This window comes from Papio anubis, chromosome 9 (assembly GCF_008728515.1).
Source record: "Papio anubis isolate 15944 chromosome 9, Panubis1.0, whole genome shotgun sequence".
In the NCBI taxonomy this organism is placed as follows: domain Eukaryota; kingdom Metazoa; phylum Chordata; class Mammalia; order Primates; family Cercopithecidae; genus Papio; species Papio anubis.
Window position 1 is genome coordinate 18,501,656 of NC_044984.1, and position 18,016 is coordinate 18,519,671.

An 18,016-nucleotide genomic window follows, 5' to 3' on the forward strand; every position below is an offset into this window, starting at 1 on the left:
ACATTTCTGTGTACTGCATGGAGCCACCCCTTACCCCACGCACCCATCCAGAGTTTATGTTAAAGAGAAAATAAGATTATATTTGCTATCAGAGTTTCATGAGGGAAGGGATTTTAGTCTCTTTTGTTCCACTGATCTAGCCCAAGTGCCTAGAAGTTTGCCTGGCACATGATAGGCACTCAATATAGTTATTGAATGACTTATGTTGTCAACATAGAAGAAGAAAAGTACCAAATTTGAAGAAGAATAAATGCAGTTTATTTTTTGTTTTATTAGAAGTTGTAATAGAGAATTGTTCTTTCTTCCATGCCTCTTTTCATTTTGTTTTTCAGTCATTTTTAAATTGGTGTAGTTTGGTGTAATTAAGTTAATAAATGTACATTGTAGATCATACTTTTGGTGATTTGAATCTCTGAAAAGTATGTGTTTAATTTTGGCTGACAAAATACAGGCTGGGCTTGGTGACTCACACCTGTAATCCCAGCATTTTGGGAGGCCTAGGCAGGCAGATCACCTGAGGCCAGGAGTTCGAGACCAGCCTGGCCAACATGGCCAAAACCCTGTCTCTACTAAAAATACAAAAAATTACCCAGGTGTGGTGGGCACCTGTAATCCCAGTTACTCGGAAGGCTGAGGCAGGAGAATTGCTTGAGCCCAGGAGGCGGAGGCCGCGGTGAGCCGAAATCACGCCACTGCACTCACAATTGGCCTGGGCAGCAAGAGCGAAACTCCTTCTCAAAACAAACAAACAAATACAACCAGGCTTGGTGGCTCACACCTATAATCCGAGTACTTTGGGAGGCTAAGGCAGGCAGTTTGCTTGAACCTAGGAATTCAGTACCAGCCTGGGTATTGGCAAATCCCTGTCTCTACAAAAATATGCAGAAAATTAGCCAGGCATAGTGGTGTGCACCTGTAGTCCCAGCTACCCGGGAGACTGAGGTGGGAGGATTGGCTGAGCCCGGGAGGTCAAGGGTGCAGTGAGCTGTGATCGCGGCACTGTACTGCAGCCTGGGCTACAAAGTGAGACCCTGTCTGAAAAAAAAAAATTGTAAATACACTAAATTTGGGTTACTTTTATTTTTTATATTTCAATTGAAAAATGCATGAGAATTGAAATACAAAAGGTCCTTGTTGATATCAGTATCTTGTTTGGTTTGAATCTCTGTTTCCTTCATCTCCTATAATAAAGAGTTTTCTTTTCTTTTCTTTTTTTTTTTCTTTTTTTTTTTTTTTTTGCATTTTTATGTTTTCTTCTACATGCAGTCATCCCTCTGTATCCATAAGTTCTGCGACCATGGTTCCAACCAACCACGGATTGATAATATTTGCGGGGACAAGAACCACAATAAAAATCATACAAATTAAGAAGTACAATGTAACAACTATTTATATAGTATTGACTTAATTATATGGGAGATTTTGCATAGATCATATGCAACACCCTGTTATTTTATATAAAAACCTTTTAGAGCATCCTTGGATTTCACTATTCAAGGCAGTTGGAGATGTCCTTGCTAACTTCCCAATTATATATAGCTTTCCTGTTATTTCTACCTACTTGTTTTTCTTTTGAGACAGAGTCTTGCTCTGTTGCCCAGGTTGGAGTACAGTGGCATGATCTAGGCTCACTGCAACCTCCACCCCCTAGGTTCAAGCGATCCCCCTCCGTCAGCCTCCCAAGTAGCCAGATTACAGGTATATGCCACCACGCCCAGCTTCTTTTTATATTTTTATTAGAGATGGGGTTTTGCCATGTTGGCCAGGCTGGTATTGAACTCCTGACCTCAAATGATCTGCCTGCCTTGGCCTCCCAAAGTGCTGGGATTACAGGCATGAGCCACCATGCTCGACCCATCTTGAGTTAATTTTTTATATGGTGAGAGCTCAGGTAGAGGTCCAGTTTCATTCTCTGGCATATGGTTAGCCAATTTCTCCAGTGCCATTTATTAGGGAGTCCTTTCCTCACTGTTTATTTGTGTCAACTTTTTTGAAGATCAGTTGGTTGTAGGTGTGCAGTTTTATTTCAGGGGCTTCTATCCTATTCCATTGGTCTGTTTGTCTATTCTTTTTTTTATTTTTTTATTTTTTATTTTTTGAGACGTACTTTTGCTCTTGTTACCCAGGCTGGAGTGCAATGGCATGATCTTGGCTCACTGCAACCTCTGCCTCCTGAATTCAAGCGATTCTTGTGCCTCAGCCTCCTGAGTAGCTGGAATTACAGGCGTGTACCACCACGCCTGGCTACTTTTGTATTTTTAGTAGAGACAGGGTTTCTCCATGTTGGTCAGGGTGGTCTCGAACTCCCAACCTCAGGTGATCTGCCCACTTCGGCCTCCCAAAGTGCTGGGATGAACAGGCATGAGCCACCACGCCTGGCTGTTTGTCTGTTTTTGTACCAGTATTACACTGTTTTGGTTACTGTAGCCTTATAGTGTAGTTTGAAGGCTGGTAAAGTGGCGTCTCTGGCTTTGTTCTTTTTGCTTAGAATTGCCTTGGCTCTTTGGGCTCCTTTTCATTCCATGTGAATTTTAGGATACTTTTTTCTAATTCCATTAAAAAATATTGGTAGCTTGATAGGAATAGCATTGAATCTGTAAATTCCTTTGTGCGTTGTCACCATTTTAATGATACTGATTCTTCCAGTCTGTGAGCATGGCATGTTTTTCTATTTTATGTCATCTATGATTTCTTTTAGCAGCCTTCTGTAGTTCTCCTTGTAGAGATTGTTTACCTCCTTGGTTAGATGTATTCCTTGGGGGGTGTGTGTGTGTTATTGGTAAATGGGATTGCATTCTTGATTTGGTTGTCAGCTTGAGTGTTATTGGTGTATAGAAATACTACTGATTTTTGTACGGTGATTTTTTTTTTTTGTATCCTGAGACTTTGCCAAAGTTATCAGGTTTATGAGCTTTTTGGAGAAATCTTCAGGTTTTTCTAGGTGTAGAATCATATTGTCAGTGAAGAAAGTAAATTTGATTTTCTCTTTTCCTATTTGGATGCCTTTTATTGATCTTACCTGATTGATTGCTCTGGCTAGGACTTCCAGTACTATGTTGAATAGGAATGGTGAGAGGGGACATCCTTGGGGGGTTTTTTTTTTTTTTTTTTAAACATTTATTTTTATAGAGACAGGATCTTGCTGTGTTGCCCAGGCTAGTCTTGAACTCTTTGCCTCAAGCGGTCCTCCTGTCCTAGCCTCCCAAAATGTCAAGATTACAGGTGTGAGCCACCATGCCCTGCTAATATCCTTTGTCTTTCTTCCCCTTTCCAAGACAGGGTCTTACTCTGTCACCCAGGCTGGAGTGCAGTGGCACAAATATGGCTCACTGTAGCCTCAATCTCCTGTGTTCAAGAGAGCCTCTCACCTCAGTCTTCTGAGTAGCTGGGACCACAGGCATGAGCTACCACACCTGGCTAATTTTTTTTATTTTTGGTAGAGGCAGGGTCTCACCATGTTGCCCAGGCTAACCTTGTCTTGTTTATGGACTAAATTTAAATGGAGGCATGCTTGACATAATGTAGGTTATTAAATGTATCTTGTAAATTAATTTATGTTTTTAGTTACCACATAACCAGTGTTGTCCCCTAACTTGAATTTTTCAGATAATGAAACTAGGGACTAAAAAGGTTGTATTACCTTTCCTAGTGTGATCTAGTATAGTTGTGTATTGTTGTTTGTTTGTTTGTTTGAGACGGAGTCTCGCTCTGTCGCCCAAGCTGGAGTGCAGTGGTGCGATCTCGGCTCACTGCAAGCTCCGCCTCCCGGGTTCATGCCATTCTCCTGCCTCAGTCTCCCAAGTAGCTGGGAATACAGGTGCCCGCCACCATGCCCAGCTAAATTTTTTTGTATTTTTTTTAGTAGAGACAGGATTTCACCGTGTTAGCCAGGATGGTCTCGATCTCCTGACCTCGTGATCCGCCCGCCCCGGTCTCCCAAAGTGCTGGGATTACAAGCGTGAGCCACTGTGCCCGACCAGTTGTATATTGTTAATACATAGGGTTTATGGACCTTTACCCCCACGCCATTCTTGGATTCTAGGATGAGAACTCTTGTGGTATTTAGATTGATATGTGTGATACTACAGGGAAGATAGGTCCTGCTTGATGCTTGCATGGGAGCCTTGTTAGCAGCTCACCCTTTTGTTCCTCCTGTGTTGTCAATTTATTGACAGCAAATATACCAATTAAATGGACACTATTAAATAACTTTAAAAAAAAGGCAAGATAGAAAATGGAGCAATAGTTAGGTATCAGTACAACAAGTTTTAGAATATTTAAGGGTAGAATTGTGTATTTTGGAAATTAGATAAGGATATAAAGGAGAGAGTGATACAACAAAATTTGGAGTGAAAGGCAAGAAAGTGGAAAATTAAATGCAAAGGAAAGGAAACTTTCTGAGATTGGGAGACACGAGAGACATGAATTTGAGGAAAGGTATCCTTATTCTCTTTTAAAGAACATAGGAAATACATTTATCTAAACAAGGATGAAAGAGTTGAGGGGGGGAAATACAGGATTTGGAGACCAGAAACAGTTATTATGGCTGCTCTGGGGATTTTGTGGGGATTCAGCAAGGTTAGGGCCTTGCTCAGCAAGGCTGGTTGAAATCCTCCTTTGAAATTCGGGAACATAGTTTTATGATATGGTAGGTCTGTAATTAGATTTTTTTTTTTTTTTAAGAGGTCAGTAAGATGTTACCATGTCCAGAGTGTGGCATTAGAGCTAGTTCATTCACTTATTAAGTGTTTTAAATATTAAGGTGCTCATTAAAAATTGAGCACCTACTGTGAGCCAGGTACTAATGACATAGCAGTGAACAAAACAGATTAAAATCAAACAGCCAAACAAAAAAATACCATGCAGTTACTCTAATGGAAGAGACATGATAAAACAAGATAAATTAGTAAAATTGTAAAAACTTGTAATGAGAGCATGAACCATTCAGTTATTAGTGGGGGATAAGTACTTTAGCCAGAGGGAAGATGAGGCGTAACCTCCTGAAGTGGGACTATGTCAGGTATATTAGAACAACAGTGAGTAGGCAGAGTAGGCAGTGTAGCTGGAGGGAACAAGGGAAGAAGAGAGAGTAGGAGTTAAGTTTGAGAGGTATTAGGGAGAACCTTGGTGGACTAAGACCTTAGCTTTTATTTTGTGTGAGATGGGAAGCCATTGAAGGGGTTTGAATAGGCATGGTCTGATTTTATTTGTTTGTTTTATTTTTTTGAGTCAGAGTTTTGCTCTGTCTCCCAGAGTGGAATGTGGTGGTATGATCATGGCTCACTGTTGCCTCAAACTCCTGGGCTCAAGCAGTCCTCCCTCCTCAGTCTCCCAAGTAGTTTGGTCTGTAGGAGCACACCACCATGCCCGGCTAATTTTTTGATTTTTTTTTTTTTTTTTTTTATAGAAACGACGTCTTGCTAGGTTGCCCAGGCTGGTCTCAAACTCCTGGGCTCAAGTGATCCTCCTGGCTTTGCCTCCCAGAGTGCTGGAGTGAGCCACCGTACCTGGCCTGGTTTTTAAAATAATATATATAATATTTTTTTGAGACAGAGCCTTGCTGTGTCGCCCAGGCTGGAGTGCAGTGATACAATGCCGTCTCACTGCAACCTCTGCCTCCCAGGTTCCAGCGATTCTTGTGCTGCAGCTTCTTGAGTAGCTGGGACTGCTACTAAATTAGCGTCCCCATGCCCAGCTAATTTTTGTATTTTCAGTAGAGACAGGATTTCGCCATGTTGGCCAGGCTGGTATCGAACTCCTGACCTCTAGTGATCCACTCGCCTTGGCCTCCTAAAGTGCTAGGATTACAGGCATGAGCCACCGTGCCTGGCCCTTTTATTTTTCTCTTAGTAAAGAAACTTGCTGTCAATAATTTTTATTGAGGTATAATTTATATATAATAAACTGAACCCATTGAAAGTATACATTTCTATGAGTTTTGAAAGTTGTACTCACTGAGGCAAGCACCATCACAGTTAATAGAATAGTCCGGCACTCTGAAGTTTTCTGGTGTAGCTTTGTAGTACATTCCTACCTCCACCTCCTGCCCTAGAAAACCTACTGTTGTTCCTTTCCCTTATGCAGGCTTTAACATGTTCTCTTTGATTTCTGTGTTGAGAACAAATTGTTAGAAAGTCAAGGGTGAGAGTAAAGGGGAATTTGTCTTTTCAGTATTTCAAGAGAGAATGATAGTGGCTTAGACTGGGATGTTTGCAGTGGAGATAAGGGTTGGATTCTGTTTATCTTTTGGAGTTAGTGTGGACAAGAATTATGGATGGATGAGATACTGGATTTTAGAATAAGAGGCGATAGAAAATATGGGAATTTTTAGTGTATTTGTGGTATTTATAGGTATTAGACTGGGTGAGATTACCTAGGAAATAAGTGTAAATAAAGAGAAAGCATAAGGATTGAAGTGTTTGGGGCTCACCAAACATTTAATGATTTAAAGGGCAATAGATTTGGTAAACTGGTGATCTGGTAATGAACTAGTGTCTCTACAGATAAGGGAGTAGTGATGTAAAAGGGAAGCACTAACTTGCATACGCTTTCATTAGAGCAGCTCCTTTTGATGAAATCCTTAGCCTCACCGTGGAGGAATAGAGATGGCTCCAAAAAAAGGAAAATGAAGGAACCAAAAATAGTGGTAATAATATTAGAAGTCTAGAAAGAAAATAAAAAATTTGCTCAGAGTTAAAGTAGTCCATGAAAATGAAAAGTTTTTGAGCTATAGAAAACATCTGAGAGGACTTAAGAACATTGAAACTTACATATATTGTAAGCTTAAAAACCTAGGAATGAGCGATGTGCACCCTTAAGTCACAGTGAGGAGGCAGAGGCACCTTAACTGAGGAAAAGTCACAAAGGTGGAATGTAATCTGAAGAATGATTTTTTTCCTGGGGAAGGAAAGTGGAAGGAAGAGACATCCATAATGAGATAAGGTCTTCATTGGACACAATAGAAAGGAAAGGAGCTAGATGAGCAAATTCTCCGAAGTTCTATAACTGGGAAGGTTTTGATGGAGGCAGTACATGTTAAACAGAATCAATTCTGTTAGTAGTAAAAAACATTCAGTACTAACTGCAAATTTAAGTTACTTTGTTATCAAATTAACTTTTATAGAAAAGAATACAAATAATGAAACAATTGGGTAAAAGAAGGATGTGAGGTACTATACTGTTTGGTTTGCCTAATTAGCCTTATTTCATTAATTCTTTTGAGCGTTCTCCAGAAGAGGTCAGCAAAATCCTAGTTACCAATCAGTTGGCTTGCTGTGCTTGGTTGGCTTGCATTGTTTTTATGTATTATTTCATTGTAGAGGTATTTTGTTTTAACAGCTCTAGACCTGTGTTTGGGCTTTTTAATGTTGTTGCCAAGTGTAAAATCAGAGTATTTATTTGACTACAGACTTTTTTTTTTTGTTTTTTAAAAAAACATATTTAAAAAAATGAAAAATAGAATCAGGGATTCATCATGTTGTCCAGACTGGCCTCAAACTCCTAGACTCAAGCAGTCCTCCTGCCTCAGCCTCCTAGAGTGCTAGGATCATAGGTGTGAGCCACTGCACCTGGCCTGACCACAGGTTTTTATATAGTGGAGACAGTGTTTTATTTTTGCTTAAAGCTCTGCTTTCACTCAGTCCTAATATGTTTTCAGGATGACATTATAACATTATTTTGTTTGGGTGGTTGGAACTTGATTTAAAAAAATTGAGATTGAGATCATTAAAACACTAAAGTTCTAATTTTGTTTATATGGAAATTTTAAGTGTTCGACATTATTGTTTTGCCTGATTTTATTTTATTTAAGCATTACCTTAATTTTCAGAATTTGGTAATGAAAGGAAAGTATTGCTTTTCTTATACTTTTTTAGGTCTTTCTGTTCAGATTGATGTTAACTTGCATAGATTCCTTAAGCTTAAACCTAGACTGATTGGCCTACCTTTCATTTAAAATAAAACCAGCTACAACAAAAAACTTCAGAAGATAACACGTGCCTTAAGTCGTAAATTAGAGACTTTTCCCTCTCATTAGTATTTTTTCTTTACTGTTTATTCATTTGAAAATATTTCAAAGACTTTCTTCTTTCTCTTCTGGGATGTTGTCTGCAGGCACTCAGAATGGTCCAGCATTTGACATAATGTCATAGGGTTTTTTACAATACAGCCTCTAACAAAACAAGGCTGTCCCGGACCCTTGGTAATAGAGTTGTTTACCTTTTTATTAAGAACGTTGGGAAAGCACCAAAATCTGCATGTGGCATGTGCCCAGACAGACATTGAGGGGTTCGTGCTGTAAGAGCTAAAGTTCTCCATGAGATTGTCCAAAACAAAGAACATGTCAGCAGGGCCTGTGGTGGTTCCATGTGTGCTAAATGTGTTTGTGACAGGATCAAGCATGCTTTCCTTATTGAGGAGCAGAAAATTGGTGTGTAAGTGTTGAAGGCACAAGCACAGAGTCAGCTAAATTAAAAAATGCAACTTTTTTGAGTAATAGAAATGAAAAGACTTAAAAAAATTTCATCCACTATGAATGCTTTTGATTGGCTGAGCTAAGCCACATACTTAGATAGTAAAACAAATGGCATTGTCATCCCCTTAATTAATAATAACATGGCTTTGGCTTGATTTTTTAAAGCTTCTTTAATTATTTAAGCTCCTTTAGTTCACATGTGTTTCTGAAAATACATGATTAAAAGTGAAGTTGAGGCTAGGTGCTGTGACTCACACCTGTAATCTCAGCACTTGAAAGGGAGGCTGAGGTGGGCAGATCACCTGAGCTCAGGAGTTTGATACCAGCCTGGGCAAAATGGTGAAACCCTATCTCTAGAAAAAATAAAAAAGACATAGCTAGACCTAGTGGCCGTGTCTGTGGTTCTGGCTACTCAGAAGGCTGAGGCAGGAAGAACGCTCAAGCCTAGGAGACCGAGGTTGCAGTGAACCGAGATTATGTTACTGCACTGCCTGGGTGACAGAGTGAGACTTCATCTTGAAAAATAAAAGTGAAATTGAGACAAGGTTGTTGAAAAACCTTTTACTTTGATAATATCAGTACCATTGCTACTTTTTTTTTTTTGAGACGGAGTCTAACTCACTTTGTTGCTTGGACTGGAGTGCAGTGGCATGATCTCAGCTCACTGCAGCGGCATGATCTCAGCTCACTGCAGCTTCCGCTGCCCTGGTTTAAGCAATTCTCCTGCCTCAGCCTCCCGAGTAGCTGGGATTACTGACGTGCACCATGACGCCTGGCTAATTTTTATATTTTTAGTGTAGGTGGGGTTTCACCGTGTTGGCCAGGCTGGTCACAGATTTCTAACCTCAAGTGTTCTGCCTACCTGTTACTTGTTTTCATTAGTGTGTGTGTAAACCCAATGTTAAATGACTGCATAGTATTCCATTATATTGCATTGCATTCTCCATTTATTGGAAATGTTTGGGTTAGTACCTAGGGTAGAAACTGAATTGTCTACCATATTCTACACTCCACACTTGGCGAGGGAAGGTAGGCACATAAAGCAATGACAATATGGTGTGATACATGCTAATGTAGAGTAAGCACTCAGCATTTTGAAGACATGAACTAGAGACTTTTCACCCATTATTGGAGTTGTCGGGGAGGGGCAACGCGGAAAAGGTGATAACGCATGTGTCCTAAAAAGGAGATGTGTAATTGTGTATGCGCATGGGCAAACACGGCATATGCCAGGCAAGAAAGTGTTGGGATTGTGGGAGTAAAAATTTGGTATAAATTTTATTCGACTTAACCGAGACCTATATTTGCCTAGGTCTAATTGCCTGAGTTAAAATGAGTAATCAAAAAATGAAGCATACATAACTTAAATATTTTTGCTGAATATATAAATGAATGTTCAGTAATTTGTTTTATATAGAGCCAAAGTCATACTTTGGAGTCTAGATACGTTAATTGGGGTTTCTGGTCACATTTCTTGAATAAACCACATTTAAACGTGTACGTAATCTAATGGTTTGCAGCTTTTATTTATTTAAAGCAGAGCCAGAACTTGTAGACAATTGAAAAGCTATTAGAGATACCCTAATGAGACATGTTACCGTTTTTGTTCTCAATTTTTACTGTAATTCTGCAGTACATTGCTTTTTAAGGAAGTGACTTTTTTTTTTTTTTTTTTTGAGACCGGGCCTCACTCTGTTGCTCAGCCTGGAGTGCATTGGCACAGTCACAGCTCCTGGGCAGGTGATCCTGTCACCTCAGCCTCTCAAGTAGCTGGGACCACAGGCAAGCACTGCCATACCTGGCTAATTTTTTGTATTGAGACAGAATCTCCCTATGTTGCCTAGGCTGGTCTAGAACTCCTGGGCTCAGGTGATCCTCCCACCTTGGCCTCCCAAAGTACTGGGATTGCAGGCGTGAGCCACTGAGGAAATGACCTATAGTAAGCCTTCCAAAAGCTGTGAGCTCCGATTTTCATTTAAATAAGTGTGTAGTTTTAGTAGGGTGGGATTTGTTTTGTTTTACTGTTGTGTGCCCAGCACTCTAAAACGGTATGTGAATATGATAACTGTTCTTTTGTAAGACATTAATGCTGCTGGTGCACAGAAAGCCCCAGAGAGTTGGTTGTTTAAGTTAGAGATCAGGACAGTATTTCTATTATATGTTCCATAGTTTGGGAAACTGTTCTAAATATAATGCTAAAGGAGTTCAAGGCAGAAAACCATGAAATAGCTGAGGCCTAGAGAGGCCAGATCCTGAAGAGTTTTCTGCACCATACTAAGAGTTACCCTTTCCTAAGTGCTAGGGGGAACTGTTGAAGAGTTTGTCGGGAAAGTGATACTACCGAATTTGTCCTTTGGATAAAGCCTTCTGCGTACTGAGTGGAAAGTAGCTTTGATGACCTGAGGAGGTCCAGAAGAATGGAGACCTGAACTTGGGTTATGGCAACTTGGATGGAGAGAATAGGTATTAATGAGTACAGTTCCTAGATCTTAGTGTTGGAATATTTGCTGTCCCCTTTTTGGGCCTGTAGTGCTCAGAGGTGTTCACTGTAACACAAACATCCTTGGCCACAGAGTTTTTACTGAATCTAGGTTTATTTTTTTTTTAGGATAGATTTCCAAACATTTAATTAATTCATTTTATAATAAACACCACTATAGGTGGTATGACACAAAGGTTCATGGGGTAAGAAATATTCCTATGTCATTGAGTTTTCAGTCTTGTGGGAAAGACAGAGGTTTGAGTGCTACAAAGCAGGGAAGAACTACAAAGCAGACAGGATATAGTGGTGGTACTATCTCTTCCAGGGTATGAACACTTAAGTTCTTGATTAGAGGTAAAAGGTTTTTTTTTTTTTTTTTTTTTTTTTTTTGAGATGGAGTCTTGCTCTATCGCCCAGGCTGGAGTGCAGTGGCGCGATCTTGCTCACTACAGCTTTCACCTCCTGGGTTCAAGTGATTCTCCTGCTTCAGTCTCCTGAGTAGCTGGGACTACAGATGCCCGCCACCACACCCCAGCTAATTTTTGTGTTTTTAGTAGAGACAGGGTTTCACCATATTGACCAGGCTGGTCTCAAACTCCTGACCTTGTGATCCACCTGCCTTGGCCTCCCAAAGTGCTGGGATTACAGGCGTGAGCCACCGCACCTGGCCCCAAAAGTATTTTTTAACAATACATGAAAAATGATGTTTTACACATTGTTTTTATGATTTCTTTTCATGTCATTATCAGGTAATAGCTAAGAGAAAAGAAGATTCTGGGAAGATCAAACTTTTGCTTCATTGGATGCCTGAAGACATGTAAGTATTTGAAATACTATGCGTAAGTAATACGTTCATGTTTTAGTTTAAGTAATAAGTTCATGTTTTAGTTTTGTTAAAATCTTATGCACAAAAATTATTTGTTAAGTTCAAATAAAAAGAAATTACATTGTACAACGTTTTGAGGTTGTCAGGATTGAAGAGATAATCTGAAAGGTCTTAGACTATCTGGCTTATGTATATTACGCTTCAAAACTTAAGCCTTTTTTATTTTTATTTTTAGTTTTATTTATTTATTTTTTGCTGGAGGCAGTGGCTCAAACGCCTGTAATCCCAACACTTTGGGATTATAGCACTTTGGGATCAGAAAGTTGGGAGGCTGGGAGAGGCCGGGAGAGGCCGCCAGTTTGAGACCAGCCTGGCCAACATGGTGAAACCCCGTCTCTACTAAAAATACAAAAATTAGCTGAGTTGAGTGTGGTGGTGTGCACCCATAATCCCAGCTGCTCGGGAGGCTGAGGCACAAGAATCACTTGAACCCGGGAGGCAAAGGTTGCAGTGAGCCAAGATCATGCCACTGCACTCTAGCCTGGGCAACAGAGCCAGACTCCGTCTCAAAAACAAAAACAACAAAACAAAAATCTTAAGCTTTTTAAATCTTGTGTGGTGTTTTTTTGTTTGTTTGTTTGTTTGAGACAGGGTCTCAACCTGGGCATCAGTGAGACTCTGTCTCAAAAATGAAAAAGTATAGAAATTTTAAATCATTTTTAGCATTTTTAGTGACCTCCAAACAGTATGCAAGCAGCCATAGCTGTGCCTTTGTTTGAATCTTTTATTTAAAAAATTTGTAAATGTTCTCTAGTGCATAGTGAATGGTATTTTATAGAAAAAGCAATTGACTAATTTTCTAGCAGTGATTACATTTTTCTTTAAGCTTTTGTGCCCATTTAGAGCACTTCTGACCTAGATGTTCCTTAGTTCAGATATTTCATGTAATTTTCTTTTTATCTTTTTATTAAAATTTTCTTTTTATAAAAGAAAATGAGGATATGTTATAGAAATATTGGACAAAATTTATAAGCATCAAGAATATAATAAATTTCATTGAAAGAGATTTTATTATGTATGCCTAATTCACATATGTGGCCAATGGCTGGGCACAGTGGTTTATGCTGGTAATCCCAGTGCTTTGTGAGGCTGAGGCAGAAGGATTGCTTTTAAGGCAAGCGTTTGAGATCAGCCTGGGCAGCGTAGTGAATCCTTGTCTCTACAGGAAAACAAAAAACAAAAAAATTAGCTGGTTGTGATGGTGTCACCTGTAGTCCCAGATACTCAGGAGACTGAGGTGGGAAGATCAATTGAGCCCAGGAGGTTGAAGCTGCAGTGAGCCATGATTGCACCACTGCAACTCAAGCTTGAGGGACAGAGTGAGACCCTGTTCAAAAAAATCAAGTACAAATGTGTATATTCCTAATGTTCTGGAAATGGATTAATCCAAGTATCAAAATACATTCATTTGAATTTTATTGTAGAGTTGAATTTCTTTGAATTCAGTGTTAATGGCCACATGCATTTTTTTTTTTTTAATGGAGTTTAATCTTACAGGGGTTTTATTTATTTTGTTTAATGGACTTTAATCTTACAGGTTTTTTGTTTTGTTTTGTTTTTAAGAGACAGTCTCGCTCTGCCGCCCACGCTGCAGTGCAGTGGTGCACTCTCGGCTCACTGCAACCTCTGCCTCCTGGGTTCAAGTGATTCTTGTGCCTTGGCCCCTGGAATAGCTGAGAATACAGGCATGTGCCACCATGCCCAGCTAATTTTTGTATTTTTAGTACAGATGGGGTTTCACTATGTTGGCCAGTGTGGTCTTGAATTCCTGGGCTTAAGTTATCTTCCCCCCTTGGCCTCCCAAAGTGCTGGAATTAGAGGAATGAGCCACTGCACTGGGCCCTTTTATTTCTCTCTTAGTAAAGAAACTTGCTGTCAGATTTCCAACAAGTCAAAATCAAGTATGAATTTCACTAATTGAGTTAAAAGCTAGCCAGTGTGTTCTGACAGATTTCTAATTTGATAAGATGTTGCCACTGAAAATGTTTAATTTATTCCTGAATTCATGTTTAAAATTTAACACTGCCATTTCTTATCTGGAACTCCACGTCCTACTATTAAGGTTGATAGCTGAACTTCCCTGGCTTCTGGGAAACTTGTTCACTTAACGTGGACTGAGGAGAGTAGCAGAAAATGCCAGAATGTGAAGGCACATGAAGTGTAAATCTAAAATTAATGTTATTTTATTATTGACTTGTTTTTTAATTCATAGTCTGCCTGATGTGTGGGTGAATGAAAGTGAACGACATCAGTTAAAAACTAAAGTAGTTCATTTATCAAAGCTACCCAAAGATACTGCCTTGCTTTTGGACCCAAACATATACAGGTAATTTAATGCTTGCCTTTATGTTTTACTTTTTGATTTGTAATTTTCTCTCCCCAAATTTTGGATAAATTAGGACTTAGTTTTAAGTGCTGAATTTTGATACCAAGTATATCTCATTACTTCCTGGCTTGTTTTTTGTATGTGGACTCAAAAAGAGTTAAAAATTGTAGAATCCAGAAAAACAGTATTTTGCTAATAAAGTTTATATGCTTAATCCCAGATTTATCTTAAGTATGTTAGATTGTAATATACTTAGTAATTTGAAAATAAGTGCCCCAAACTTTTGTGGACCTAAGAATATGTTGCATGAGTCTGAAACACCAAAATTGTTTGATTTTTTTTTTAACTTACCCTTTCTCCAAACTTTCCAAAAGAGCAATTCAAATATTATTTGTTTTTTAAGACATAGCTTAGAGTGTTCACATTTCTAGTAATTTTATGTTTTGAGCTTTTTTTAGTGTGCTGTGCTTATGAAGGTATGTGGGGGAAGGAGAAGAGACCAACATTTCTCTTCTGTGCGCTGAGTCACTTTGCTAGGTGCTTTGCATATCCGTCATCCTCACGGCTGCTCTGTGAAGTAGGTTTTACTGTCTCTGCTTTACAGATTGGAAAACTGAGGCAAGAGGTTAAATAGTTAATCCGCCCAAGTTTCCACAGAATGTGGTTGAACTCCATAGTGCCTCTATCCAAATGATGTACACGAGAGTGATTAAAAAAGTGGTGGAAATGCTTAAAACCAGCTTTTAAAAGGCACTCTTACGGAAAGGACTTTATATCTTTTTTCAATGAAACTTTGTAAATTTTAGCTATCATAAAGATAGCTAATTTTACATTAATTAAATACTTTGAAGGACATATTCATTCCACGATGCACCGTTTTGGGGTGCTATTCACCTGGAGATTTCCTGTAATTTGGGACATTATTCTGTGAGTAAAATTCTAACATAATAGGCATTGCCATCTAGAAGCATAGTTTTCCCTATTACAAAAAAGGTGTTTTTTTTGGCTGTTCCCAGTGGCTCATGCCTATAATCACAGCATTTTGGGAGGCTGAGGTGGGCAGTTCGCTGAAGTCTTAAGAGTTCGAGACCAGCCTGAGCAACATAGTGAGACCCTGTCTCTACAAAAAATACACAAATTAGTCAGGCATGGTGGCACATGCCTGTGGTCCCAGCTACTCAGGAGGCTGAGGTAGGAGGATTGTTTGAGCTGGGAGTTCGAGGCTGCAGTGAGCCAAGATTGCACCACTGTACTCCAGCGTGGCTAACAGAGTGAGACCCTGTTTCAAAAAAATTTTTTTCTTCTCAAACATCTTTTGGTGAAAGTGCTAATTAATACAATAAAACTTGTTCTTTGTGGATTGAACTAGATCATCAAGGAGAAGATTGAGAGTAATCTACTACCAAAAATTTGGGAAGGTTGCAAGTTATCTCTCTCTTTATAAAGAAAAATAATTGAATGTTCTTGATTTACTTGTACCTAATTTAGAGTTATTTAAGTTTACTCTTTGGAGAGATGAATTAAAATTAGCATCCTAAAAGAGTGATATTTTGGGAGAGCCACTCTGCCTTTTAGAACTAGTTGTAAACCTCTCTTAGAGATCTTAAATTAAGATTAATCTGGTTTTCTGCCTGCATCCTATTTCCTTCTTTCCAACAGTTTTGCTTTCTCACCACATCAGCTTGGTTTTTTTTCTGTTTCTGTGCTATATAGGAAGCAATTTAGATATTTTAATGAAAGTGACTTAAATTTTAAGCTTAGAACTAATGTTCTGAAGTGCATAGGAACAGTGTTGCATATTCTCAAATTTATGTGTGTGATTCCACAATTCTTGCTGATTTTATTCTTTGAAATGAGGATGTTCTTAAGATATATTAGGTGCTTCTGTGGATTTGATTTTCCCTACTTGTGTCAAAAATGCCATCTTGGCCTGGTGAGGTGGCTGACGCCCGTAATCCCAGCACTTTGGGAGGCCGAGGTGGGTGGATCACTTGAGGCCAGGAGTTCGAGACCAGCCTGGCCAACATGATGAAACCCTGTTTCAACTAAAAATGCAAAAATCAGTCGGATGTAGTGGTGCACGCCTGTAATCTCAGCTAGTTGGAAGGCTGAGGCATGAGAATCACTTGAACCCAGGAGGCGGAGGTTGCAGTGAGCTGAGATCACGTCCTACACTCCAGCCTTGACTACAGAGCAAGACTCTGTCCAAAAGAAAAAAAAAAAAAAAAAAAAAAAGGCCATCTTAAAACTTATTGGCCGGGCACGGTGACTCAAGCCTGTAATCCCAGCACTTTGGGAGGCTGAGACGGGCAGATCACGAGGTCAGGAGATCGAGACCATCCTGGCTAACCCGGTGAAACCCCGTCTCTACTAAAAAAAAAAAATACAAAGAAACTAGCCGGGTGAGGTGGCGGGCGCCTGTAGTCCCAGCTACTCGGGAGGCTGAGGCAGGAGAATGGCATAAACCCGGGAGGCGGGGCTTGCAGTGAGCTGAGATCCGGCCACTGCACTCCAGCCTGGGCGACAGAGCGAGACTCCGTTCCCCCCAAAAAAAACAATTTTGACTCTAAACCTCTGTGCTTTCACTATTCTGGAAATCAGAATTGAGTGTACTGTAGAGTGGTATAGAGTCATAGAAGCCCCTACATTTGTCCTAGTATAGCAGTCTTTTCTTAAATTGCTGGATTTTGACTGGGAAAACTTGTGAAATTAATTAAAAGAAGAAAAACAATTATTCTTACTTGTTTTTAGGAGAAATAACTTCCTGCTTGTACATATGTCATAATGAAAGTATGGCAAACCTTCTGCAAAATAAACATATTCCTTCAAAATGAGACTGAAAGGAATATACAGTTGGCCCTCTGTATCCGCAACTTCCACATCCATGGATTCAACCAACTGTGTATCAAAGCTGTTTAGGGGGAAAAGATAGCAATACAACAATAAAAAATAATACAAATAAGACCAATATAGTGTAACAATGATTTACATAGCATTTACATTATATTAAATATTATAAGTAATCTAGAGATGATTTAAAGCATACAGAAGGATGTATGTAGGTTATTTGCAAATCCTGCTGTTTCCTTGGATTTTGGAATCTGCGGGAGATTCTGGGGATCCCCTACTCCCACTGTGCATGCTGAGAGACAACTGTATTTATTTGGGATTTAAGCATTGGGGTTTGTTGTTGTTTTTGAGACCACTTCTCTCTATGTTCCCAGGTTCATCTTGAACTCCTGGGCTCAAGCAGTCTTTCTGCCTTGGCTTCCCAAAGTGCTGGGAGAATTACAGGCATGAGCCTCTGGGACCCAGCCAAGCATCAGTTTTAAAGTATTAATTGGCTAAAATATATGTATTACACATGGAATTCTGTCTTAGAAATGCACTAGCAGGCTAAATTTAAAACTTTTATTAAAAACAACTGTATTATGTAACTAAGTATAGCTCCATATGTGTAAATGTTTTGGAAATAACATTTTTATTATAATCTATGATCATCACATTGCCTGTATCTTAATATTTTCAATGTCTCTTGAAGCACTCACATGTGTTTGATTCAGTTGAATAAAAGAATTTCTTTTTCTCTTTTTCTAGAACAATGCCGCAGAAGAGGTTGAAGAGGTAAAAAATAAATAAATACATAAAAAGCAAACAAGCGGGGACACCTGCAGTCTTAGTCACTGACAATGGGTTTAGGAAAAGTTGCACATTAGAGTCAACCCCTTCCTTTTTTTTTTTTTTTTTTTTTAATCCAGTATTTAGGATAATATTTATGCTTAGTGTAAACATTCTGTGAATGAAGTAGACTCTTCGGTGGAATATATTAATATATTACTGTATATCCAC

General features: G+C 39.2%; 1 protein-coding gene and 1 pseudogene across 5 annotated transcripts in view; both read left to right on the forward strand.

Moving 5' to 3' along the window:
- The window catches only part of AEBP2 (AE binding protein 2), a 116,543-nt gene that overhangs the window by 63,719 nt on the left and 34,808 nt on the right, over nt 1–18,016 (forward strand). For 3 of the 5 annotated variants that reach the window (XM_009180334.4, XM_031650324.1, XM_031650325.1), the window contains exons 6-8: nt 11,705–11,772; nt 14,054–14,167; nt 17,765–17,791. In XM_009180334.4, coding sequence (XP_009178598.2) covers nt 11,705–11,772; nt 14,054–14,167; nt 17,765–17,791 — 209 coding nt within the window. The remainder of the gene's footprint in view (nt 1–11,704; nt 11,773–14,053; nt 14,168–17,764; nt 17,792–18,016) is intronic. The other 2 variants (XM_031650327.1, XM_031650326.1) reach the window with 1 other exon arrangement.
- LOC108580918 lies at nt 5,809–9,135 on the forward strand (annotated as a pseudogene).